Source organism: Phalacrocorax aristotelis, chromosome 10, assembly GCF_949628215.1.
Source record: "Phalacrocorax aristotelis chromosome 10, bGulAri2.1, whole genome shotgun sequence".
NCBI lineage: Eukaryota > Metazoa > Chordata > Aves > Suliformes > Phalacrocoracidae > Phalacrocorax > Phalacrocorax aristotelis.
The window spans coordinates 6,439,882-6,463,061 of NC_134285.1; the positions used below are offsets into that span (position 1 = coordinate 6,439,882).

The 23,180-nt window shown below is 48.9% G+C and overlaps 2 protein-coding genes across 7 annotated transcripts; both read left to right on the forward strand.

The window, feature by feature from the left end:
- Positions 1 to 8,612: 8,612 nt before the first annotated feature.
- PSMG3 (proteasome assembly chaperone 3) lies at positions 8,613 to 12,218 on the forward strand. 3 transcript variants are annotated; one of them, XM_075104907.1, is made up of 3 exons: positions 8,613 to 8,702; positions 9,396 to 9,613; positions 11,672 to 12,218. In XM_075104907.1, exons 2-3 carry the CDS (start codon positions 9,398 to 9,400, stop codon positions 11,822 to 11,824), a joined length of 369 nt encoding a protein of 122 aa, XP_074961008.1. In that variant the 5' UTR covers positions 8,613 to 8,702; positions 9,396 to 9,397; the 3' UTR covers positions 11,825 to 12,218. The 3 variants fall into 3 exon arrangements, with proteins under 3 accessions (XP_074961008.1, XP_074961007.1, XP_074961006.1); XM_075104906.1 differs by lacking the exon at positions 8,613 to 8,702 and adding an exon at positions 8,773 to 8,858; XM_075104905.1 differs by lacking the exon at positions 8,613 to 8,702 and adding an exon at positions 8,849 to 8,934.
- Positions 12,219 to 14,103: 1,885 nt separating this feature from the next.
- On the forward strand, positions 14,104 to 23,180 carry TMEM184A (transmembrane protein 184A). 4 transcript variants are annotated; one of them, XM_075104898.1, is made up of 10 exons: positions 14,133 to 14,186; positions 17,204 to 17,428; positions 17,790 to 17,984; positions 18,136 to 18,301; positions 19,243 to 19,333; positions 19,425 to 19,500; positions 20,104 to 20,195; positions 20,595 to 20,764; positions 20,864 to 21,061; positions 21,493 to 23,180. In XM_075104898.1, the coding sequence occupies exons 2-10, from the start codon at positions 17,204 to 17,206 to the stop codon at positions 21,741 to 21,743; spliced, it is 1,464 nt and encodes a 487-aa protein (XP_074960999.1). In that variant the 5' UTR covers positions 14,133 to 14,186; the 3' UTR covers positions 21,744 to 23,180. The 4 variants fall into 4 exon arrangements, with proteins under 4 accessions (XP_074961000.1, XP_074961001.1, XP_074960999.1 ...); XM_075104897.1 differs by lacking the exon at positions 14,133 to 14,186 and adding an exon at positions 14,254 to 15,722; XM_075104899.1 differs by lacking the exon at positions 17,790 to 17,984 and having other exon boundaries at positions 14,104 to 14,186.

Consider the following 23,180-nt stretch of genomic DNA (forward strand, 5'->3'; position numbering starts at 1 on the left):
CTGGTGTCCTGGCCATGTTCCAGTTCGAGTAACAACGTTCTGCCAACCTAAATTCCTCCAAAGGTTTCAGCAGGATGAAATTTTCTTCTTCCTTTTTGCCTTCCGTTTCTAGGTAGTTAATTCTGGACAGTGCAAAGGACTGACCGTGTTCCACCTCAGCGCTGGCTGCATTTCACTGATGGAGAAAGTGGACCTTGAAGTGAGCAGGACCAAAATGCTGCGTGAAAACACATTATTAATAATAAATGGCTTTTAAAACACATTTGAACTTTTCTTTTAAATTCTGGCATCAATTTAAAGTGTAGAGCTGGAATATCACTGAGATCCCTGAGAAGATCGTTGGCAATCCCAGCTATCAGAAGAGAGAAGTGCATTTTAAGTTGTAATCAATACTTATGACACAAATGGAAGGGAGATGTTATATAAGATTTTTTTTCCACTGGAGAGAGCCCTGTCAGCCAGTTACTGCAGTGGGGAAAGGAAGCCATCCAGACGGACTCTCCGTCACACTAATGAAGCTGTCTCATAACTGTAACAGAGACCTCATGTATCTGCTGTGACACTTAGCAAATCCAGGCATGAATAAATAACCAAAGTCCAATTGAATTAACCTCCAACTGATCAGCACTACTAAACAGATTATCCTAAACTCTGAACAAGATTAGAAGGACTGGCACAGGCCAGAATCATGTGGCAAGAGTGTTAATTCAGTTTAACAAGTTTAAACCTAATCCCTCAGTGTTCTCTGATCTCAGGGTTTCAGGGCAAACTGGTTCCAAAATGCTCTTGGAAGAGATAGGAAAGGAGGCTCACATGAAGTTAAGAGCAAAATGATGAGCTCAGCCTAGAGTCGCCTAGAGAAATAGAAGAAGAATTGCAAGTGCAGAGCAGAGAAAGGCTTAAGCAGAGTATTTCTTACAGACAGAAGAGAGTAGGAAAATGACATTGATTTCCTTATGGAATATTCCAACCTCATTTCCAGGATGAAACTCAAAAAGATGATAGCACATCTGCTTTTCTTGTCTATCATGTTTCTTGTACAGAAACAGGAGATAAGCACCTGCAAAACAAGGGACAATACTTTATTTTAATGCCATTTTCCTTAGTATATAATGGTATTTTTCTCCTAAGAGTACATTTTTACTGTCCATCAAATGCACAATTCAATTATCACAAACTTCAGTTCATTACTTAGAATGGCACTAACAAACAATTTCAATACTTACTTCTTTTTATGTTGATTCATAAAATTCTTCATGTGGTCAGTTAAAATTAACTTTAAAATTCAGATTTAACAGACTTAACATTTTGCAGGTTTCTGAAATGTCAAATCTGCTTCCAAGAGAAAATATTTATTCTATTACTCTCTAGAGACAGGAGCAGATGCAGTAAACTCTACAAGCTTTCTGAAATGGAGATAACTAGGATTTGAAGCACTTCTAAATACCAATTTTTGCAGCATATGCACATGCCTCACAAAATCTTTCAAATCACAATATTCCTCATAAATGTATTTCCAACCTTCTGCCATAGAGAAGTCCTTCAATATGGCTTCCAGTTTCCTAAAATCTCACGCTTTTTCAGAGACAGCAAGTGAATCAGGTTGGTGGAGGTAGATGAGGACTGAGATCTGTGAGCCTCTACAGCCCACTGAGGGGTATCTGCCTACACTCTTTTGCCTTGTCATGGCATGTCTTTATGCAAGTTTGACTTTGATTCTTTATTGTGAGCTACAGCATAACTAATGTTTTATGTGCTAAGCTTCAGCAACAGAAAAGATTTTAATTTTAACTAGATGGCAAAAAAATTTAATGTACTGTGAAAGAGGAAGCATCCAGACACCAGGCACTTCCACCATCTCCATCTTCAACTTCCATAAAGAACTTGAAAATCAGATGGGGCCAATCTTCACCTAATATTCAAGTGTAGTTCATAATACCCAGAAACTATGTTGTTATTGTTTCACTGGTAAGGCACAGGGCTGCCCACCTTGTTAGGATATGCCTCAATGTTTCCACATATTTAAGTTTGGCAAAACGAATAACTCCTGTAATTCTGAAGCTTTTGTTACACAACCCTCGAAATTGAGTCATGACCTGTCTAGCGTGTACTTTGCTGTTATTATGCAGTATATAAATGAAAAGTAAATATTTATTCTCATTTTCCACTGTGTGCCCTAACTGATATCTCCCAAAGTTAACAGCAGCATTATGAACTGCAAATGATGATACATTGTCAAAGTTGCAACCATTTGGTTATATGCCTCTTACATTTTCAAATATTCCCAATGCAATTTCATAACTGTCTTGAACATAATGAGACAATGGATTTTTCCTCTTTCAACTGTGTAATAATGAACAACTATTAGAAACACTTTATTATTTCCAGAGTTTGAGGGATCAGTGGCCACAGAGAAAATATGCCCTTTTCAACCAAGTTTTTAATTGTTTTCTCACTTGAAAGAGAAGCTAATTTATTACTGGCATTGCACAAGGCATTTGTCTCATCAAGATATATCATTTTAACTATGGGTGAATTCTAGACAACAACACTATTTAATTTGCTGTCACAATTAAGTGATTAATACAGCTGACTATACTATTAGTATCTTAGTAATACTCTGACATTCTCTTGTTGCTTCTGCAAGACCATGTTGTTATTTTCTGGCTTTCGCACTTCTTGGGAACAGAGTGGTATGAGTTTTGTTCTTAGAAGCTATGCTACAATTATTTTTATGATGCACTCCATTTGCATGCTGTCTTTCATCTGACAGACCACCACGAGCAGCTGAAAAATTCCTGCATAAACTATTGTGAGTTTTATGGCAATTATTGCTGTCTTTACTGATCCATGGAAATAATTTCTTCAGCCATCAAAGCAGTGCAAAGCTTCTGCTGTTCACAGGGTGGATCTGTTGATGGATGATACCATCCACAGGCGCTGTCATGGTCATAATCTATGTAGGGCTGTTATTTGACAAATGAAAATTACGTAAACAGTACTCAAACTCAATCTTGCCTCATGATGACTCTGTCTGCTCCATACCCCCTGGCTGCAGTGTCCAGTACAGCCAGCTGTTATCTCATGACAAATAATGGGGATAAAATTATCATTAGACAGCACCAGGTTGACTGCATGATGTAATCCTCACTGCTTTAGGTAGCTGGAGTTCTTTTATCTCTATTAGGTAGTCTGGAGCTAGTCTGGAGATGTATTTCACACATTTCCAGCATGTCATTTTCCTTTCAGTGGTTGTTGAAATACTTTTGGGATATTTTTTGCAAAGAAATGTAGGATCTGCTGGTTTTAATGGTACTGTATATAAGAAAACTACTCCTGTTTGAGAGCAAGCACCCAAGAAAGCATTTTCAGCAATGTCCTTCTGTAGGTGTGACTTGCCTCACTTTTGCCAGGCTCTGCAATATCAGCATCAGCCCCCCTTCTGAAACTCTCCCCAGCACCATGGAAGCTCCTTTCTCATCCCGACCCCATGGATCTGAGGTCCTCCTTCTCCAGCCTGCACAGCAGCTCAGAAAACACAAATGACACAGCATAACAAAGTCCTACAAGGACTGGAGCACTCCTCTATTTATAGGCCACTAAATATGACTAAAAAAAAATTTCCAGAGAGCTCCAGTCAAATTGCTACCTAGATGTTTCCAGGCCCAGCCAGTGTGTGCTGGCTTACTGCCATGTTTTTAAATCCTACCCTGCACATCGAGCTTTCACAGGAAAATATGCTAGTGCTCATATGTGGGCAGTTACTATTTACACAAACATTAATGAACATTCCCATATTGTTTCCTTACTAAGCTGCAAATGCAAGAAAGCAAAATGATAGCATGACCTGACAGTCTCAGGCATGCAGACATACAGCATTTCCATTTCAGATGTGCAGCTGAGTGCAGCTCCCGCAGAAAGGGAGCAATTTGATTTTGAGCTTTATGTTTATTTTTTCTTAAAAAAAGAGACTGTGTTTTTTCCAGATGAATTCTACACTGGAAAAAAAAGGTTTAATCAACAACTAAATATCTTAGAGTGGTTCTGCAATGCATGATTGATTGGCTTAGCCTTCCTCTTACTCATGCAATGAATGAAGTAAGATATGTCCCATACAATAAGAGTTGTGTGGACAACTTAAGGACAAAGCAAACCTCTTAAACTTGTCTCTCAGAATAAGAAATGATACTACTCGTTATCCTAGGGAGCACAGTAAAGGAACCAATGCACAGAAGAGCTAGAATCCCTTCACCTTCCTTCAAAATATGAGCACGTAAAATAAGAGCCTCAGAGCTTTAGCTCTGAGAATGCTCTTCAGCTATCACCTAATCCTGGACACATCTGAAGCCTTCAGCTGCTCACACTTTAACATCAGGCTTCCCTGCAAACCTGATGTCCCATTTCTGTCCACGTGCAGAAGCAGCTGGGTTTTGGTCATCTTTGGCAGGCCCATAACTATGTCAGGCTCAGATCTAGAAACCAGGAGATAAAACAGCCAACTTCAGCCACAGCAGGCTTAGCTTCTGACTGTGGACAGACACATTCAAAGCTGTGTTTCTACTTTGCACCAAGCGGTGACACAGCCTCTTTCCACTGACTGCAGAGAGCCAGCCAGGGAGACCAGACTTCTGGGGCTAAAGCTAGACTTTGAGAACAGCTCCGGATGTGCTCCTCTACCCTCTTCCCCAAGGGCCTCATTTCAGTAGTATTTTCTGAACACTGCCTCTGCCAGACTCTATTTAAATGCAGTGAGAACCACTTGAAAGCACCAGGAGGTGGATTTCTGCCATCCCTCCTACCCCTGTGACACAAGGGCCCCATGGAGAGAGTGCTTACACAACCCCACACCACCCACATCCCCCTCGACCTTGCTGTGACAGTAATAAGGGGAAGAGAAGCACTCTGATATTGTCTGGCCAGAGGAATGTACTTAAAGGCAGCTCTGCTTCACATACCTGATTTATAACAAGGGGCAGAATAATTCCCAAGCAGCTCCCGCATCAGGGAGCAAACTAATTCCTTTCCTCTCTCCCTGGCTGTGCAGCCCAGAGCCCAGCTGCACCTGAGGTTCCAGCTCACAGTCTATATTCTGCATCATAAAAGATACAAGAGAGAAAACCGAACTAGAGAAATAATACCCTGTAAACTAATAAACCAACCCAGCACTTTGATAGCTAGGCATTCCCAAGAGCAGGGTTTATTAATGGATGTCCTGAAACACTGTGTGTCTAGTTTTTGAGAGAAGTAGGAAACATTTTTGATACTCTGTGGATCTTATACATTTGCTCTATAAAATCTGCTCAGATAAACGCAAAGATTATTATAAAAAGCAGCCTCCTCCCAGTCTACACACACAGAGGCACTTAAGCAATTTAGAAAGAAGAGTAGTAAGAAACTGCTCAAATAAATAATAATAAAGGTATAAAGCTGCAATACTATGGGTAATTTTTCTTACTAAAGTATGGGGCTGCACAGTCATTGATTTTCTTTGGTAATTGAGATAGAGATATTCACAACTTATGTTTCTTCAGCAGCAAGTGCATGGGAGTGGAAGAAGGGATCCTGAAAACCTGCAGAATCTCCAGCCGAGGATTTGATGGCTCTGAACTGCTGTCTGTCTCGATTCTTTAGTTCCCTCAGACCATAAAATGGGGTATATTAATAATCTCTTATGTCGAAAGAGAGTTTATGAAGCTAAATGTAATAATGCTTGCAATGCGATTAGTGATCTTTGGAGGAAAACTGTTATAGATAACAGGAGTGTAAATACGGATGCACGTCCTTCTCAGCCAGAAAATACTGGGAAGCAGGTGGCAGGCAGACAGACCCATCGGGAAAGGTCCCGTTATCTGCCACAGTGTGTATTCTCAAATCTCCATCCCCTACCTTATTTAAAACGGACAATAGGAGCCTTCTCCTTAGTTCATTTTTTTTTCATGTGTTTACTTTCAGTGATGAAGATTCAGTGCTCAGTTACCTCCTGCCATCCGCTTCTCGAGTTTGCTATATCCTAGCTCAGCTCCATGCCAAAATGAGATATCCAATTGACTGAAACTGTTCAAGATAACTCTTTCATCCCAAACTAATGAAAAACAGTGAAGTACGATGTTTCTATGTAAATCTGAACTAGAGTGGGCTCCCTTTGCCCCCTGTCATGTGAAAAATAAAGTGGAGGCTGGGAAGGATGGCAGGAAGAATCGGTCCTTTGTGTTTCCTGAAGTAAAATTATTCTCCAGAGAAGGCAGAGCAGGAATAAACTCCTTTATGAGTCAGGAGACTTTACTGACAAGAGCTGCTATTATCTCCGTCAAACAGGCAAAGCCTCGAGTGATTGTGGTAAGCAAGAAAAAGGAATGTTGGTTTTTCGCAGTGCTGGAAAACAGACTATTTGCCAGATTGCAAGGAGTGCCGAAAAGGCATCAAGCTTCGCCGTTTGAATTAACTACAAGAATAACCTGCTAAATTAAAAGCTTTTCCATGGACCTCTGCTGCTCTCTAACGGTGCCTTAAAGGATATTCAGCATGAAGTTTACATGCTCTTACTATAACTGTTGTCAAGTTTTGTTAAAACTTTTAATGCTAAACAAAAGAAAATTGTGAGGTCCTTAAGAGATGTTACCCGAACAGATAACCCACAACTCAGGCAGCTATTGTGGCAGCCACAGCTGGGACATTTTGTGTGTGGTGGGAATGACGGTAAAGGAGAGCTACCACGCAGAAACGAAGGTTTGGAGCATCTTTTAGATGCAGCAATTGCAGAAGTCTGGAAAGGTGCAAACCTCTATGAAATCCCAATTTTCAGAGCTTTATATAAATTGGTATACAAAATCATTATTCATGAGCACTAGTATTTAAAAAAAAAATTAGCACTGTACGCAATTAAGAGAAACTAATGTTTGCACATATTGCTCATGGGGGATAAACATTTATTTTTGCACTCTTCACACAGATGTCTTTATCTCCCGTCACAGCACCATCAGGCAGCTGCCATTGTTCCCTCAAGCCCCATGCTTTGCTCATGAAGGAGCTGGGCCACATATGGAAGAGTATTTCAGCGATGAATACGCCACCACTCGTCTCATTGGCAGCGAGGTGCAAAGCTGGGTGGCCTGCTGTGATGGAGAGGGCAGGGCTGAGTGCAATGGCCCAAAACCAGCCTTATTTTGGTGGCAAAGCACACTTAGGGTCTTAAAGTGTGGCCTAACAACACCCAGTGGGTGGGACCAGTCACATCCCACATGGAAATGGGTGGAAAAAGAAAAAAAAGATCAAAATTAGCAGCCTCCCTACAGCCCCCCACATTCACTGTGTCCCCTCAGGGGCCTGAAAAGGGGCACACGCCACCCTCTCATGGCTATGCGTGGGGTTCCCGCCGTGTGACATCCCACACACACACACAACCACGATGACAGAAAGGCTGTGGATGTTGTCTACCTGGACTTTAGTAAAACTTTTGACACTGTCTCCCACAGCATCCTCCTAGAGAAGCTGGTGGCTCATAGCTTAGATGGGGGTATTCTTTGCTGAGTAAAAAACTGGCTGGATGGCTGAGCCCAGAGAGTTGTGGTGAACGGAGATAAATCCAGCTAGTGGCTGGCCACAAGCGGGGTCCCTGAGGGCTCAGTGTTGGGGCCAGTCTTGTTTAATATGTTTATCAATGATCTGGAGGAGGGGACTGAGTGCGGCCTCAGTAGGTTTGCAGATGACACCAAATTGGGCAGGAGTGTTGACCTGCCCAAGGGTAGGAAGGCTCTGCAGAGGGATCCGGACAGGCTGGATCGATGGGCTGAGGTCAATTGTATGAGGTTTAACAAGGCCAAGTGCTGGGTCCTGCACTCGTGTCACAACAACCCCATGCAACGCTACAGGCTTGGGGAAGAGCAACTGGAAAGCTGCCCAGCGGAGAAGGACCTGGGGGTGCTGGTCAGCACATGGCTGAGCATGAGCCAGCAGAGCGTGCCCAGGTGGCCAAGGAGGCCAACAGCATCCTGGCTTGTGTCAGCAATAGTGTGGCCAGCAGGAGCAGGGCAGGGATCGTGCCCCTGTGCTCCGCACTGGTGAGGCCACACCTCAAATACTGTGTTCAGCTTTGGGCCCCTCAGGACAAGGAGGCCATTGAGGTGCTGGAGCGTGTCCAGGGAAGGGCAACGGAGCTGGGGAAGGGTCTGGAGAGCAGGTCTGATGAGGAGCGGCTGAGGGAGCTGTGGGTGCTTAGCCTGGAGGAGGCTGAGGGGAGACCTTATCGCCCCCTACAACTACCTGAAAGGAGGTTGTGGTAAGGTGGGGGTTGGTCTCTTCTCCCTAGTAACCAGTGATAGGATGAGAGGAAATGGCCTCAAGCTGCCTCAGGGGAGGTTAGATTGGATATTAGGGAAAATGTCTTCACTGGAAGAGTGGTCAGGCATTGGAGCAGGCTGCCCAGGGAAGTGGGGGAGTCACTATTCCTGGAGGTGTTCAAAAAACGTGTAGATGTGGCACTTCAGGGCACGGTTTAGGAGGCCTGGGGGTGCTGGGTTGACAGTTGGACTTGATGATCCTAGAGGTCTTTTCCAACCTTAATGATTCTGTGATTCTAGCGTAAAACGGTCAGAAACCGGCCGAGGAGGGCGGGCCAGGGGAAGGACCCCAGCCCCGGGCCCGGCGAGGGCCGATGTCCCTGAGAAGAACGCAGGGGGGCTGAGATGGCGCCTCACCGGGCGCGGGTAATGGCGGCGCGGCGCAGCGGGGAGGGGGGAGCCGCAGCCGTCGTGCGCCATCTCCCCGCGCCGCCGCCCGGCGCAGGGAGGGGAAAGGCGCCGCTTCCGCCGTGGCGGGGCGGGCCTGGGCGGAGAGCGGCAGCGCGGCGGGGCCCGGCGCGGGTAGGGGCGGCGGCGGCGGCCTCTCCTCGGCCCCGGCCCGGCCGGAGGGGGCGGCGGCCGCCGCCTCCCTCAAGAGGCGCCGAGGCCTGCGGGGTCCGGGGTGGAAAGCGGGGTTCGGGAGTCGCCCCCTCGGTGCCAGAGGCCGGGAGGCTGGGAGGGAGGGCGCAGCACGGCGGCTCGGGGGCGGCCTGCTCCATAGGCGCGATCACTGTTAAACGGTGATCAGTACAAAACCCTATAAATGGCTCGTCTGGCCATTTTATGGCCAAAATTCGGGCCAAACTGGCCCGGTCATTGGTGCGGGGGGAGTGCAGGCCGTTGCCTCGGGGCAGTTAAATTCCCCCTCCCAGTCAGGGGTGTGGGATGTTTGACTTGTTCCTGCAGAGACACACACCTCCAGATGCTTTAGTGCTCTGAAATCAACTTAACGTGGATATTTCAAATGAAGGGATGGATTCAGGCTTTTTGTAGCCCACAGTCCCTGTTTTTAATCTAATGTTATTTTATTGTTATGGTTGTTTTATTGTTCTTCTGCAGCGATGGAAGCGAGTCCCATCGTCATGTCCAAGCAGAGAGAGGAGGTGGTACACGGGGTCCCGACGGAGGTGGTGTGCACAGCGTTCTCCAACTCCATCCTTGTGGTGGTCACACAGTATGGCAAGATGGGGACAATCATCTACGTGGACCCCAACACAGTCAGTGACAACGTGGGCAGGCCCACACTCACCACAAAAGTGCTACTGGGCAAGGACGAGGTGAGAGCAGATACACAGTGCACAGGCAGCAAGGATTAAGGGGAAACGTAGTAGGTGGGGCTGTATAAGTTGCCAGGGAGTTGATGAATCACAGCGTTAAGCAGTGTTTGCACAGTGGTAAGATTAATTTTAAAATCTCTTCTGAGGGAAGAGGGGTTGATCAGAAAAGTATGTGCAGTCATCTGCTCTGTGACATAAAAGTTTAACTAAACGTGAGTGGTTTGGGGGTATGTTATTTTGTGTCCTACAGGGTACGGATTGCTTCGGCATGTTTATGGAAGGTTTGATAAAGGTCCTGTTGATTCAAGGGTTGCAAGATCAAACGTGTAGCTTTTGATAACTTTTTTCGGGTTTCTGTTCAGTGAGTTTGTTTTCCTTTCAGGTCCCTTTTCTCACCTCCTTCCCCCAATCTGTGCCAGCCCCATAATGGACTTTAGTTGCTCTTTCCCAAGTGTGCCTGCCAGCACCTACCATTGATAAAGTTTAATTTGTTTTCCTTCAACAAAATGAGTTTTTATCGACCATTTCACAAAGCTGGAGAGAAAGCGGAAGAAAGTGTATTTTACAAAGTGTCAACTAGTCAAGCATTAAAACAAAGTTACAAAGCTACAAGATTATGAGGCTTTCCATCAGGGCTGGAGCTATCAAATATTATTTGCTAACCTTAACTAGAAAAACTCTAGCAACACAAGTTCCTGATTCTGTCCACGGCTTCCCCTTATGGAGTTCTCGTTCTACAGCAATAGCCTTCCTTCTCTGGATGGGAGATGCTTTGCTTTCTCTGGTGTGATGTCTGCTAATTCTGACCACCTCCACCCCCACACTGGTTTTGTGTTTTATTTGGAAATGGGAAGTGCTTTTGTTTACTTTGTTACATGGTGCTTTTAAATTGTTTTACCAACTTAATCAATCGTAACTTTAAGAAAAGGCTTTCACTAGTTTGCTGCCTTCCCGCTTGTCACCGTTAACATCCCTGCTTGGGATGGTGCATGCTTCCAAACCATACTGGTAGCTAAAATCAAGCTACTCATAATTCTGATAAATACATAAACGTGGGTGTAAATAAAACCTAAACAAGCTGAATGGTTCAAAGCTGCAGCAAGGGGAGGTTAAGACTGGACATTAGGAAGCACTTCTTTACCAAGAGGGTGGTCAAACACTGGAACAGGCTTCCTAGAGAGGTAGTCGATGCCCCAAGGCTGTCAGTGTTTAAAAGGCATTTGGACAATGCCCTTAATAACATACTTCAACTTGGTCAGCCCTGAATTCGTCGGGCAGTTGGACTAGATGGTTGTTGTAGGTCCCTTCCAACCGAAGTTCTAGTCTATTCTTGTTAAAGAAACCTCATTAAGAAGATTATACCTTTTTTCTTCTATCCTTCAGTCTCACTACTTATTTCTGGCTTTCATTATTCTACTAAAAACAACATGTCTTTTACACATGGTGTGCAAAAACTGTGTATATAGCACCATTTTGGGGTGTCTAGGAATTGCAAAAATAACAGTTTTTTTCCAGAGCTTGGCAGCAGAACATACCCTTTTCAGCAACAAGTTTTTAAAAGAAAATTGTAGTTGGAGACCTCTTCAGAAATCTGTTTATGGTAGAAATAGAGGCATTTTGATCCATGGCATTTCATATAATTTGATATTTGGTGACGTAGTTTGGGTGGGAGCATTAGCAGAAGGAAAGATTCTCCATACCAACTTTCCAAGTTTTCCAGACCGGGTCAAAACTCTACTCAAGTGCAGCTCCAGTTCAGTTCTTTCAGGGTGGTTTGGGTGGCTGTCACACACGGGTCCAAACTCTTCCCTTTTAAGCTGTTTGAGAAAGTGCTTTCTCAAGTTCCCTGTACCGTGGCTTGGCTTTGCTGACCAGCCAAACTGTGTGTCTGTTCCCAGTCATGTTGGAACTGCTCAGCAAACTGCACGCTCAGTCTGAGTCCAGTATTGACAGGTTCTTGACGTGTTCCATGTCATTGCGGGACTCCTCCTCTCCTAACTCATGTGGGAGGGCTCTCCCAGCTGTCAGAGTGTACATCTGTATACCTTTGCTTTTCAGCCCCTCATCCATGTTTGTGCCAAAAACCTGGTGGCATTCGTGTCTCGGGAAGCTGGGAACAAACCTGTTCTTCTCGCCATGGCTTTAAAGGACAAGACCATGGAAGGAATACAAGCTCTACGGGAAGTGATCCGAAGTTGCCAAGTGTGGTGAAGTTGTGCCATCTGGATTCAAGGAAATGATCTTGAGTCCATGACTCATCACCACTTATTTAAGAGGACAAGAAATGAAAATGATGGAATGTCTTTGTGCTGGTTTTGGACATACTGAGGAATTTCATGAATTTCTCTCTACCGTGTAGAACATTTGTGGATTTTGTTACTGTGACAGGTTTGCAGTCCATATAGTCAGTGATGAGACAAGAATTGTCTCAATGCACAAGAGAAGTATTATTTTTATCACGTTGGGTAGGATGTGTATTTGGGAAAAGGCACGGCTCTGCATTTGTGTCCTGAGGAGCGATAGGTGCCAAGCTCTGGAGCTACGCTGTACCGCAAAGGGGGAACACCCAGTGTAGAGTGAATAAAAGAAACATTGACAAATCTAATTTTACCTGTTTTCTTTTTTGCTCTGTGAAAATCACTTCAATTGAAATACAAGCCTCAGTAACAAATCAACAGCAATTGCATAATAGGAAATATTTTCTTGCATGCTTTTAAGGAAATGAGTCCTGTATGACTGCTTTTGTCCTTCTGTCAGTCCCTTTCCTGATGTAGTCTGAATCCATTTTCCACTTTCACTCTGATTTTAGAGAGAGGCAGATAATTAGGCTCTGCAAGTTTCATGAAAGCTGACGTCAGGGTGGAAGACAGGAGCACAAATTACTGGTGAGAAAAAGACAAAATAACAGCTGCTTACGGTTTACATGGTACCAGCACATCAGAGAGGCAGCACATACGTAGCTTGGACAACCTGCAAGCAGCGGTCCCTCTCCTAAAGCAGCTGTTGTAGGAGACATGGGGACAGAAGGGTTTTGGGGGGGGGTTACTCAGGGCTGTTTCTTCTGACTCTATTGAAGAAAAAGTGTTGGGTGAAGTTATATGAGTTGATTCAATGCTCAATGGCCAAACTTTTGCCATTCGTTTGGGAAGCACGTTTATTTTTACCTCTTCATGTAACAACACCAAGTAGTCAATTTTTAAGTGAGCTGTTACACTTGTCACTTATGAACTTGGCTGAGCAGAGGCCAGGTCTTGGATTCCGCGCAGGGAAGACTTCTGCTGTGTAAAGACCTGCTGGTATCAGCAGTATCAGCACAGATCCTGTGCCTGCCCCATGTCGATCCCGTTGCTGGGTCATTTCTGTTGCTAAAAAAAAAAATCCCCTAAAAGTAGAAAAGCAGAAAATACATTTCGAAAGGACACTTTTCTCTGAAGTAAGGGTTATTTACAGTATTTAAAGCATTATGAGAAATGAAACTTTTTTTTTTAAAGTACATCCAAACACTACAGGCTTGCAGCTGCCCTTGACAAGAAATTTCATCTAAAAATAATTTTCCGAACTGTGCTTCCAAGAATCAAAGATTTGCATCTGTCAGAACTCCAAATTTTCCCTCTTTTACACTTTTTTTTTTTTCATGTCTAGGAGGGCTGAGAGAGACATGTGGAATTTGTTAGTGTCAACCCGGGTTTGCTAGTAGTGATTCTTTTCCAACACAAAATTCAATGTATTTCCCAAATCTTGGTGCTCTTATGGTGTCCGTAGCTCCAGCAACTTGTGGAAGCTATACATTAATTACCAAATTGAATGTAGATCACATCTTCCACCATGGTGATAAGGTGGCACACCACCACTATGCCCTGAAGACCTGAGTGTTACTACCTAAACGCCAACCATGGGTTAACCACCTTAATTTCCTGGCTCTGTGTGCCACCAGGTCGGCACAGCATGGTGGGTAAAGAAGTAATGTGGAGATCTCACCCACTTAATGCTCGGAGCCAGGACAGACTTATCTTGCTGTCTTTCCACAGGCAATAAATTAGACCACGAGCAATTGGTCCTTCGACTTTGCTCCGCAGTAAACTAGGGGGAAGGCCTGCCCCAAAAAACATTCACGAGTCTGCCGGTACCACCAGCTGCTTGCCTTCTAGCCATCGCTGTCCTTCAGGTAAGGATTACTTCCCAATTGCAAGATAACCTGCCTTTGCCACCCAGGCAGAGCTCTCCCCCACAGCCACAGGACGTGTGCCAGGCTGGGGGCAGTTGTGTCGGGCTGCACCATGGCTTTCCATCTGTGTTTGCTTTCTGGGCGTGGGTGCTGAGCACGGCAGACTGGAAGGGTAAGTTTGGTAGCTTTTCCACAGGAGGCAAAGCCGGCTCTGCTGCTCCAGCTCCCGCAGGGGCCGGGGTGCAGCGGGGGTGAGCGAGGCACTGGCAGGGCCCGCTGCCAGTGGGCGGGCAGGGCTGGGAGGGTGCCCGGAGGAGGAGTCTCCCGCAGGTGCAGGTGGAGGAGGGCGCAGGGGATGCGGAGGCAGGTGCATGGCAGCCAGACCCGCTCCCGGAGGAGCCCCGCAGGGTGAGTGAGGCCCCGGAGGGGTGCGCAGCAACGGGGGGCACCTCCCCACAGAGCAGAGGGTGCCCCAGCCATCGGTTCTGAGCATCCGTGGGAGGGCAGAGCCTGCTGCAAGAGCCCTGGGCGTGCGGCACCCGGTCCTCCGGACAGGCTTTAAGGAGGATTCAATACTGCCCTGCCTTCATTTATAGCTACGTGCTACAGGTCCTTCCTCCTGGGTGGTGAGGGGTGGTATGGAGAGGCTGGTCAGGTAAATAACCCTCATGCCCTGGCTTTATATGAAAACAATCAGGAGGAAAGGCATGTCTTCTGTGCCGGTGGGACTGATCACCCTGGGACGGGGGTCAAGGATCTCTCCCCCCTTACTGGAGTGCACAGCCAGCACCACACTGGTGCTGAGGGGACAGAGGCAGTGGTGGGGGGTTGCAGGGGCTCACCTTACCTTTCTGATTGCCCCAGCACTATGGGGGCTGCTGCTGAGGTAGGGGTTTGTCCCCAGTGCTTCAGGACACTGGGAGGGATGTGGGCTGGGAGTGCAGGCGCTGGCAGCCTGCGGATGGAGGGAAATCCATGGCAAAGTGAAAAGCCCCGTTTGCAGGGGGCCTGCCTGAACACGGGTTTCGCTGCTTGGTTTACCTTCTGCTCTGTTCTCACTTAGCATCTCTAATATCCCAGGGAGTGAGCATAACAGGTAGACACTGCATGGCAGGTACCTGCAAGGTGTCTGAAAACAGCCAGACTGGATGTGGCACTGGCACAGCCCCAATAAGGAGCGGAGTTTTGCAGCTAGTATTATTCTGTGTCTCCTCACTGCCTTTGTTTTGGAAGCAAATGGGCCTCTAACTGCATTGAATTGCCCGGCTACCTTCCACAGCCAGGATCTAATTACCTGTGGAGCTGGGAGCCCTGTCTCCATGTGGCACCAAGGCTTTTGTTTTTCATTACTTGCTCCACCATGTTCAGAGTGTGACAATGTAGGGGAGCCTGCCAGGACCGGCTGCTGGTGCCACTGTGCTCGTACTGCAATGGCTGGGAAAGCTAATAGGAGGTGGGATGTCGTGGGCAAAGCACCAGTGGCACAGCGCTGGGTCAAAGACAAAATGAATGGGTCTGATGATGAGCACAGCTGACTCCTGTGTCCTGGGAAGTGAGCTGGATCACGTCTTTCCCTATCGTGGTCCTCTGGCAGAGGGAAAACGTGGCCAAATCTGGCTCTACAGCCCCAACCTGTGGCAGGGCAGCCCCCTGAAAGAGTGAGGAGCTGTGGGGAATGGGGCACAGCTGGGCTTTCGCCTCCCTCCCCGTGCCATGAGCTACCTCTGGCCTCCTGTTAATGTTTACAAGGTAGGTCCGGCGTCGTCTGTCCAAAGACTAGATCCCTCCCTGGCTCTCCCTGGGATTGTGCTTCCTGCTGGCCGGGGCAGGGCCACAGGATAGTCGCAGGGAGGAAAAACCTGGCTCCCTGCTGCCTCCACAACACTATCGGCCCCAGTCTCCCTCCAGCTATCTCCGACTCCGCTTCCCCGCTCGCGGGTGCAGGTACGCCGGGGTGAGCTCCTGGGACCTCGCCAGCATGCCACTGCCCCAGGCATCTCCGCTTACAGGCGGCTCCTGCCAGGCAGAGTGGGGGGGAAGGTATTTTTAGGTCTGTTGATCTGACACCAGCTGTGTTTCCTCTCCTGTGAGGTTGGGGCTTGGGGAGGGGGCAGGAGAAGAAGCTGCTGGGTAAGCTCCTGCTTCGGGTTCTATGTTTAATTGGACCGAGGTCATTCCCTACCACTCTTATCGGTGGCAGATATTTTCTTGCCTCTCACCAGTTCATGCTTACCATTTTACCCCTAGGTGATAGTTACCCAGCAGCTGAAATCTTTGTTTATTAACAATGCACTGAGAAGCATCTATATTGTTAGAGCTCTGCTCGCAGGTTGTTGGGTTGTTTTTTTTTTTAAAACTGCTATTGTTATACTTGGGGAAAAAGCAGCTTTCCATAGATTAGCAGAAAGAGAGGCCAAACATGGCAGTTTATGCATCTGTTGGCCTTGAGATATGAAGCTGCCCTATAAATAAGAGCATATTATTAGGTTGGTCCTTGCTGTCTGGAGCAACAGGGTACACAGATGCCTGTACACCCTGGCCACCCTCTGTGCTGGGAACACCCAGTGCCTTGGGGTGACCAGCTTCGAGGAGGACAGACCTCTCGGGGAGATGCCAGAGTGCTTCAGCATCCCCAAAGGGCAGCAACTCTGCCTGCTCTGCCTGCAGCATGGCAGGCTTGCTCCCTTGTGCTTAATTCAGGTGCAGGAGGGACCACTGGCTGCCCTTCAGTTCTCAGGATTGGCATTGCCACCACATCAAGACCCCCATAATCCCAAAATGGCTGAGGCTGGCAAACGCCCTGGGTGATGCCAGGCCTCTGGTTTTTTGGGCAGCCCTGCAGTTTGCCCCCAGCAGGCCACACACAAGGAAAGGAGCCAAATTTTGCAGGGGAGACCACAGGGATCCCAGTGTTTTCTGAGCTCCCAAGGAGGACATCAGTGTCCTGATGACTGGTTGGTAAGAGGCTCATTATTGTCATGGGTGAGGGATGAGTTTAACCTGTAAGTCTCTGCTTCCTGATGGAAAAGGGTCCTGAGCTACAAGTGTGAACTCACAGGGGCACAAACACAGGCAGGTCTTTCCCTTTTAAGTGGGATAGTGACCCCCAAGAAAACCAGATGTAGCAAGGCTGGGAAGGAGAAGCATGTGTTTTGAGGGACACAGGGACTGCATACACCTCGGAGAAAAGAGGGTCTGCTCTTGGAGGACACGTGCATTTTCCTGCTGGGAGAAGCAGGGCCAACCATGGTGAATAGGCTGGTTTGGGGGAGGACCACCCTGGAAAAAGCCTGTGGAGGAGATAAACCTCACAGGAGGTTTGTCCACATTGTGTGGGCTGGGAAGTCTGCTGTGACCTTCCCCTTCACCAGCTTACCTCAGCCCTGCCTTCCTGCACTGCTCCCCTTGCCTTTCCCTCCCTGCAGATGAGTAATGCCACGCGTGCCTTGCCCTCTCCCGTGGTGCCCAGTGCCCCGGGGCCCAGGACAGCGGCCAGGCTGGCCTCGGCTCCCCCATCCTCAGCCCTCGTCCCGCTCACAGCTGCCCACAACGACTCTGAGGATGGCCAGCAGCTTTTCCTGACCACAACAGCGGCACAGGTCATCTCTGGCATCTTCGTGTGGTTGGCACTCATCATCACCTTCCACCAGGTACAGGCTGGAGTGGAGATGGGGCTCAGCACTGGGATTGCCACAAGGGCAAAACTATTGATTGTCCCCAAGTTCACTGCAAATCACTTAGCTCCGGATAAATATTTCCTCCTGGTGCTGCCTGGAGGGGATATCTCCGCTGTCGGGAGCCCAGTGCTGGCAGCTTGGGAGGGTGGACTTTGCCCATGTGCTCACCAGGTGGCTGCCAGAGCCAGGAGAGGCTGCAGGGCATCAGCACTGCCTGGAGGCAACATCCAGCGGGGTTTCTCATCTGGCACCCCAGGGTCTCTGTCTTTGGGGCATGCACCACTCGCTGCCTTGAAATGTACTGCCAGTGGGCATGTTTTTGGATGCTGCACAGATCCGTGCTGCTGAAGGCAGTCCTGGGGCAAGCTGGTGCCTCCGAGTGCTGGGACGGGGCTGCACATGGTCTGGCATGGAGGAGAGCACGCTCCTCGCACAGCACCAGGGAAGGGACCTGATATCTACGTGTTTTTGTGGAAGTCATTGCCCTGGGGACTGGGACAGAGCCTGTCTCACATGTCTGTTCGCTACGGTGGGTCTGTGGTAGAAAGCCAGTGGTGCTCTCATCCCCAGGAGGAGGGTCAGCATGGCAAGAGCCTCCTGCAGCCCCCTGGGCTGGGAGCACCTCTGGTTCCCCTCCTGAGCAATGGTAGCCACAGCTCTGTATGCTGGGCACTTTGCAGATCTACACACACCTGAGGAATTACACCATCCCCAAGGAGCAGCGCTACATCATCCGCATCCTCTTCATTGTGCCCATCTATGCCTTCGACTCCTGGCTCAGCCTCCTCCTCCTTGGTAGCCACCAGTACTACGTCTACTTCGATTCGGTGCGCGACTGCTATGAAGGTGAGCGCAGCCTCTCCTCTGCAGGGAGGCTGATGGCAAAGCAGGGTTGTCATCTTGCTGACCTGTGTCTCTGGAGTGTCCTGGATTGCACAAAGCAGCAAATCTCCATCTCTTTCACTTCCCACTCTCCCTTCCTCTGTGCAGAGGTTTTCCCCATCCTTCTCCATTGGCAGCAGGGAGGGGATGCCCCGTGGGTAGACATGAGCTGGTGCCTTTCTGCTGTGTGCCTGCGGGCTCAGAGGGACCCCAGCATCATGCGCCTGGGGCAAGAGGTTTTCTAGCTGTCTTTGGGGTAGAAATGCAGCTTCTCTAAAGCAGAAGGTAGGTGTACCTAAGAAACTGGGGGGTTGGGACGTTTTGAGGTACAGGGGAAGCTCGTCAGGGTTGAGGTTGCTCTTCCACCTTGTTGCTCTCCCCCTGGGGAACAGAGGAGTGTGGGCATGTACATTACTTCAGCTTTGGAGTATATGAAAAACAAGTGATGGGGATGTTCAAGAAAACTGTTGAGGACCTGCTCCTTGCTGGCCTCCAGCTGCTGTGCTGCCCCTTAGCAATTTTGAGATCCTTCCACGCAGATGGTTTCTGGCCATTGCACTCCTGCCTGGCTTTGTCTGGGTGCGCATGGAGGCTGGCTCCACAAGCACTGCTGGGACATCCGATTGCTGCCACATGCACGCAGGGTCTGTGTGTGCACGGAGGAGCTGCTGCATTTGCAGTGAACCCTGTGCACATGGTGCAGTGCATCTGACTCCACTTGGAAGTCAGATGGATTTGACCTGCTCTTCGTCTTGCTGGGCTCCCACCTACCAGTGTCCCAAATTCTGTTGCTGTTCTGGGGTGGATGAGAAGACACCTGAGCAGGAAGGGATGTGAAATATAACAACACCCCTCTCCTGGATCTCCATCAGCCCTGTTGATTGTGTCTGCCCTTGCCTTGCCAGCCTTTGTGATTTACAGCTTCCTGAGCCTGTGCTTCGAGTACCTTGGAGGGGAGAGCACTATCATGACAGAGATCCGAGGGAAGCCCATTGCGTAAGTCCCAGTGTCCCATGAAGTCCTTGGCCCTCCACCTGCTTTCCCCATCCAGCAGCCCCAAGAGTATCTCTTTGGCTTCTGCTTCCAGGTCCAGCTGCTTTTATGGGACCTGCTGCCTTCAGGGTATGTCCTACTCCATCGGGTTCCTGCGCTTCTGCAAGCAGGTGGGTACCCGACAGGGCGTATTGGCTCTGCTCCATTCAGATGAGAGCTCTCCGGGTGGCAGGTCCCTTCCCCACTGCCCTGCTGAGAGGGCTCTGCTTTGCTGCTCTCCCAAGATGCTCTTTGTGGATTTTTTTTTCCTCCGAGGGAGGCAGCTTACCCAGCTCACCAGCACCTGGCCAGCAGCAGGGTGCCCTGCTCACTGTCCTTGCCTCTGACTCACTGCTGAGTCAGGGTCTCCTCCCACTGCAGAGATGAAACTGCCATCTCTGTCCAGTCCCAGGTTAGCCTGGATGGCTGTCTAATTCTCCAGGGCTGCACTGTGAGCTGAATCCTGGCACACATCTGTCCCCAAGCCACCCCAGTCTTTCAGGAGCTGCCTTTTTGGAGCCATTCTCCCGTCTGCAGACCTTGAGCTGGTCCATATTTCACCCCACAGCATTGGTCACTCCTGTGATGGAGAACTGCTCCCTTCTCTCTGTGTCTGCCCTGGGAGCAGAGGGGTTAGCTCACGTGGAGGGGCTGGGGGTGACAGGAGCTGCAGGGAGGGCGGTGGGACAGACGTCCCTGCTGCCTGGGGTGCACCGTATCTCTCCCCTGTGCAGGCCACACTGCAGTTCTGCATCGTGAAACCCCTCATGGCGATCGTCACCATCATCCTGCAGGCTTTTGGGAAGTACCACGACGGGGACTTCAAGTGAGGATGCTGGGTTGGGCTGGGTCGGGTGAAGGGGACAGGACAGGTCCCTGCTGCATCAAAAGGGACAGGGAGTCCTGCCAGCCCTCCCGGGGGAGCTGCTCCATGGGTAGTGAGAGCACAGGGAGCCCAAAGCACTGGGGAATGGAGACTCACTGCCCCAAATAAGGGACAAAACTCCTGTGAGCCATAATGAAAGAGGTCTCACCAACAGAGGAAAAGCTGAGAGTGGCTCCCTGCTCCCCCCTTTCTCCCTGCCACTCCTTCCCCTCCTGGGCTGTTCTTTCCCCTGTGGTAAGCCATGCACTTCTCCCCCTCCATTTCTTCCTTTCTTGCCTTCGGTTGCACTCGCTTCACGTCCTGCAGCCCAGGGCAGCATCTCTCTCTCTCCCGCCATAGCGTCCAAAGTGGCTATCTCTACATCACCATCATCTACAACTTCTCCGTCAGCCTTGCACTTTACGCCCTCTTCCTCTTTTACTTTGCCACCATGGACCTGCTGCGCCCATTTGAGCCGGTTCTCAAGTTCATCACCATCAAGGCAGTCATCTTCCTCTCCTTCTGGCAAGGTGGGTCCCACTGCAGATGCCCAGTGCTTCTCCTCCTGTAGCCCTACTTGACCCAGGGATGCAGGACCAGAGCTGATCCCTTTCCCTTCCCCTGCACAGGAACACTGCTTGCAATCCTGGAGAAATGTGGGGTGATCCCTGAAGTTCAGATCATCGATGGGAAGGAGGTGGGAGCCGGGACGGTGGCTGCTGGCTACCAGAACTTCATCATCTGCATTGAGATGCTCTTTGCTTCCATTGCCCTGCGCTATGCGTTCACCTGCCAGGTGTACAGAGAAAAGAAAGAAAACTCGACAGGTAACTCTTCCTCTCTTCATCCTTCCTTCACTGGTGAATAAGGAAAGAGGAGACTCCCCCTTATAGCATTACCGAGGGGATGCTAAAAGCCACCAGAGGAGTTTTTCTGTGCTCCATGAGTTCCTTCTCCCTCTTCTCTTATGATACACACAAGCCACAGCGAGTGGATAGGAAAAGAGACCTTGGCATAAATGGGCAGAACTGGGGGATTACGGTATTATGGCACATGCTGCTGGAAAGGTTCCATCCTCTTTGAATCATGGAGCTGGGTTGCCTTTCTTCCTCTTGGCACTTGCCACCACAAGCTGACGGGGGCCCCAATGAGGCCTTGATTTTGGATTTCTAGCGAAAAGTGTCACTCCAGTCTTGGAGCACTTGGGCACATTGACTGTCTGATATCCCATCACCCTCCCACTCTCCCTGTTTTTCAGCAAACCTTGCCCCAATGCAGAGCATCTCGAGTGGGCTGAAGGAGACCATAAGCCCCCAGGACATCGTGCAGGATGCGATCCACAACTTCTCTCCTGCATACCAGCAGTACACCCAGCAGTCGATGCAGGAGGCAGAGTGCAAAGCGCCAGGGGAGAACGGGCACATGGCCTCCAAGGTGGAGGGACTGAGTGGCAGAAAGAGCAAAAACATTGAGAAGAGAGTGCTGATCCTGTCAGATGAGGAGCTGTAGGAGACATCAGAGGGGACAGTGACACTGGAGAGGTTTAAACCCATGCAAATGGGAGCTGTCTCGAGGCTGTGACAACCTGGTCTAATTGGAGTACCAAGAAGCCAGGAACTCTACCCAAAAAGCCAGTCTCTCGAAGGGAAGATGCAATAACCCAGGGAATGGTTAAATCAAATAGTGCCAGGTTCTGCTGTCCCATCTCCACTGGTGTCAGGGACTGGGCTGACTTTGCTCCTGTGACTAAGCAGCCCTGCGCTGCTGTCTGGACTTTGTTGCCCCACTGCTGGTGCCTCCATGCCAGCCTGTGCTTGTGCCCATGCTGGGGGATGCCAGGAAGGGAGTGGAGCCAGGTAGCAGGACGGACCAGCTGCCCTCACCCTCCTCTTACCTCCATGTAGCGCTGAGGCCTGAGAGAAGTGCTTTTCTCAGCACAGTTCTGCTCTAGTTTCTCCCAATTTGAGTAAAAAATGGTCTCGAAGGGCCCTGTGGAGAAAACCAGCCCAGGAAGGTGACTTCACTTCACCTCAAAACCCGGTAACGGTTGAAAGACATCATTCCTTATTTTTATATCCTCTCCCCTCTCCTCCCAGAAAAGCCTACAGAGTTGTACAGAAGACCTTTACTAGGGAGGAAGAGTAAGTCATCCTCTTCTCCCTCCAGATGGGGATGCAGCTGTCTGAGTAACTCCCCTGGGAGCGGCAGTGAGGTCCCACTCGGGGCTAACACACAGGTCTCGCAGCTGCATTTCTGAGAGCTGCTGGTGCCAGAAGCACTTGTTTATGTCTAAACTCACTTATCTCTGAACAGATCATAAGTTAAAAGGGATTCCAGCTTCCTTATCAGAGCCTTTAATAGGGAACCAGACTGTGACTGGTGGTGGTAGGAATGCACTTATTGGGAACTGTCTGTTCCTCCTAACCCTTCGCTATTTACCATCCCTAGGCTTTGCCTGACCTGTGGGAAGGCAGGCGGGAGCTGAGCCTGGCCGGGTGACAGTGGTGGGGATGGAGAGGTGCAGGGGACTGCCACCTCTCAGGGTGGGACCACTGGCAGGGGAAGATACCGCATGGAGGGATTTTCCCCATATCAGTGATGGAAAGTGCACGTCCTCCTGTTAAAATTCCTCTGGTGTTTCCCCCCCTCCCCCCAATTTTTAGTCCAATTTCTATTCTCCTGTTAATCCGATGCTCCCTGGGAACTTACTTAGGCGCTGTCTGGGCTGTTTTTTGGGGGTGGCATCTGGGTAGTGACAAGACAAGGGCAAGTCTACAGCTTCAGATTTGTAGTCATGTGGCAAACCCCAAAATGGGTAGGGCTTAGAGCCGTTTTACACACAACTCCTAGTGGGTTTTCCCCCACCCCCACCCTTAAGCTGCAAAATGTAAATCACAACATGAAATTATTTATGAATTTTTTTCTAATAAACAGCAATTTCTACTA

What these genes read in the sequence shown, in the direction of transcription:
- PSMG3 (XM_075104907.1), top strand. Translation starts at nt 9,398, where the DNA reads ATGGAAGCGAGTCCCATCGTCATGTCCAAGCAGAGAGAGGAGGTGGTA. An exon ending in TGCTACTGGGCAAGGACGAG is followed by an intron (nt 9,614 to 11,671) that starts GTGAGAGCAGAT and finishes TTTGCTTTTCAG; the next exon opens with CCCCTCATCCATGTTTGTGC.
- TMEM184A (XM_075104898.1), top strand. Translation starts at nt 17,204, where the DNA reads ATGAGTAATGCCACGCGTGCCTTGCCCTCTCCCGTGGTGCCCAGTGCC. An exon ending in GGTGCGCGACTGCTATGAAG is followed by an intron (nt 18,302 to 19,242) that starts GTGAGCGCAGCC and finishes TTGCCTTGCCAG; the next exon opens with CCTTTGTGATTTACAGCTTC. An exon ending in TACCACGACGGGGACTTCAA is followed by an intron (nt 20,196 to 20,594) that starts GTGAGGATGCTG and finishes CTCCCGCCATAG; the next exon opens with CGTCCAAAGTGGCTATCTCT.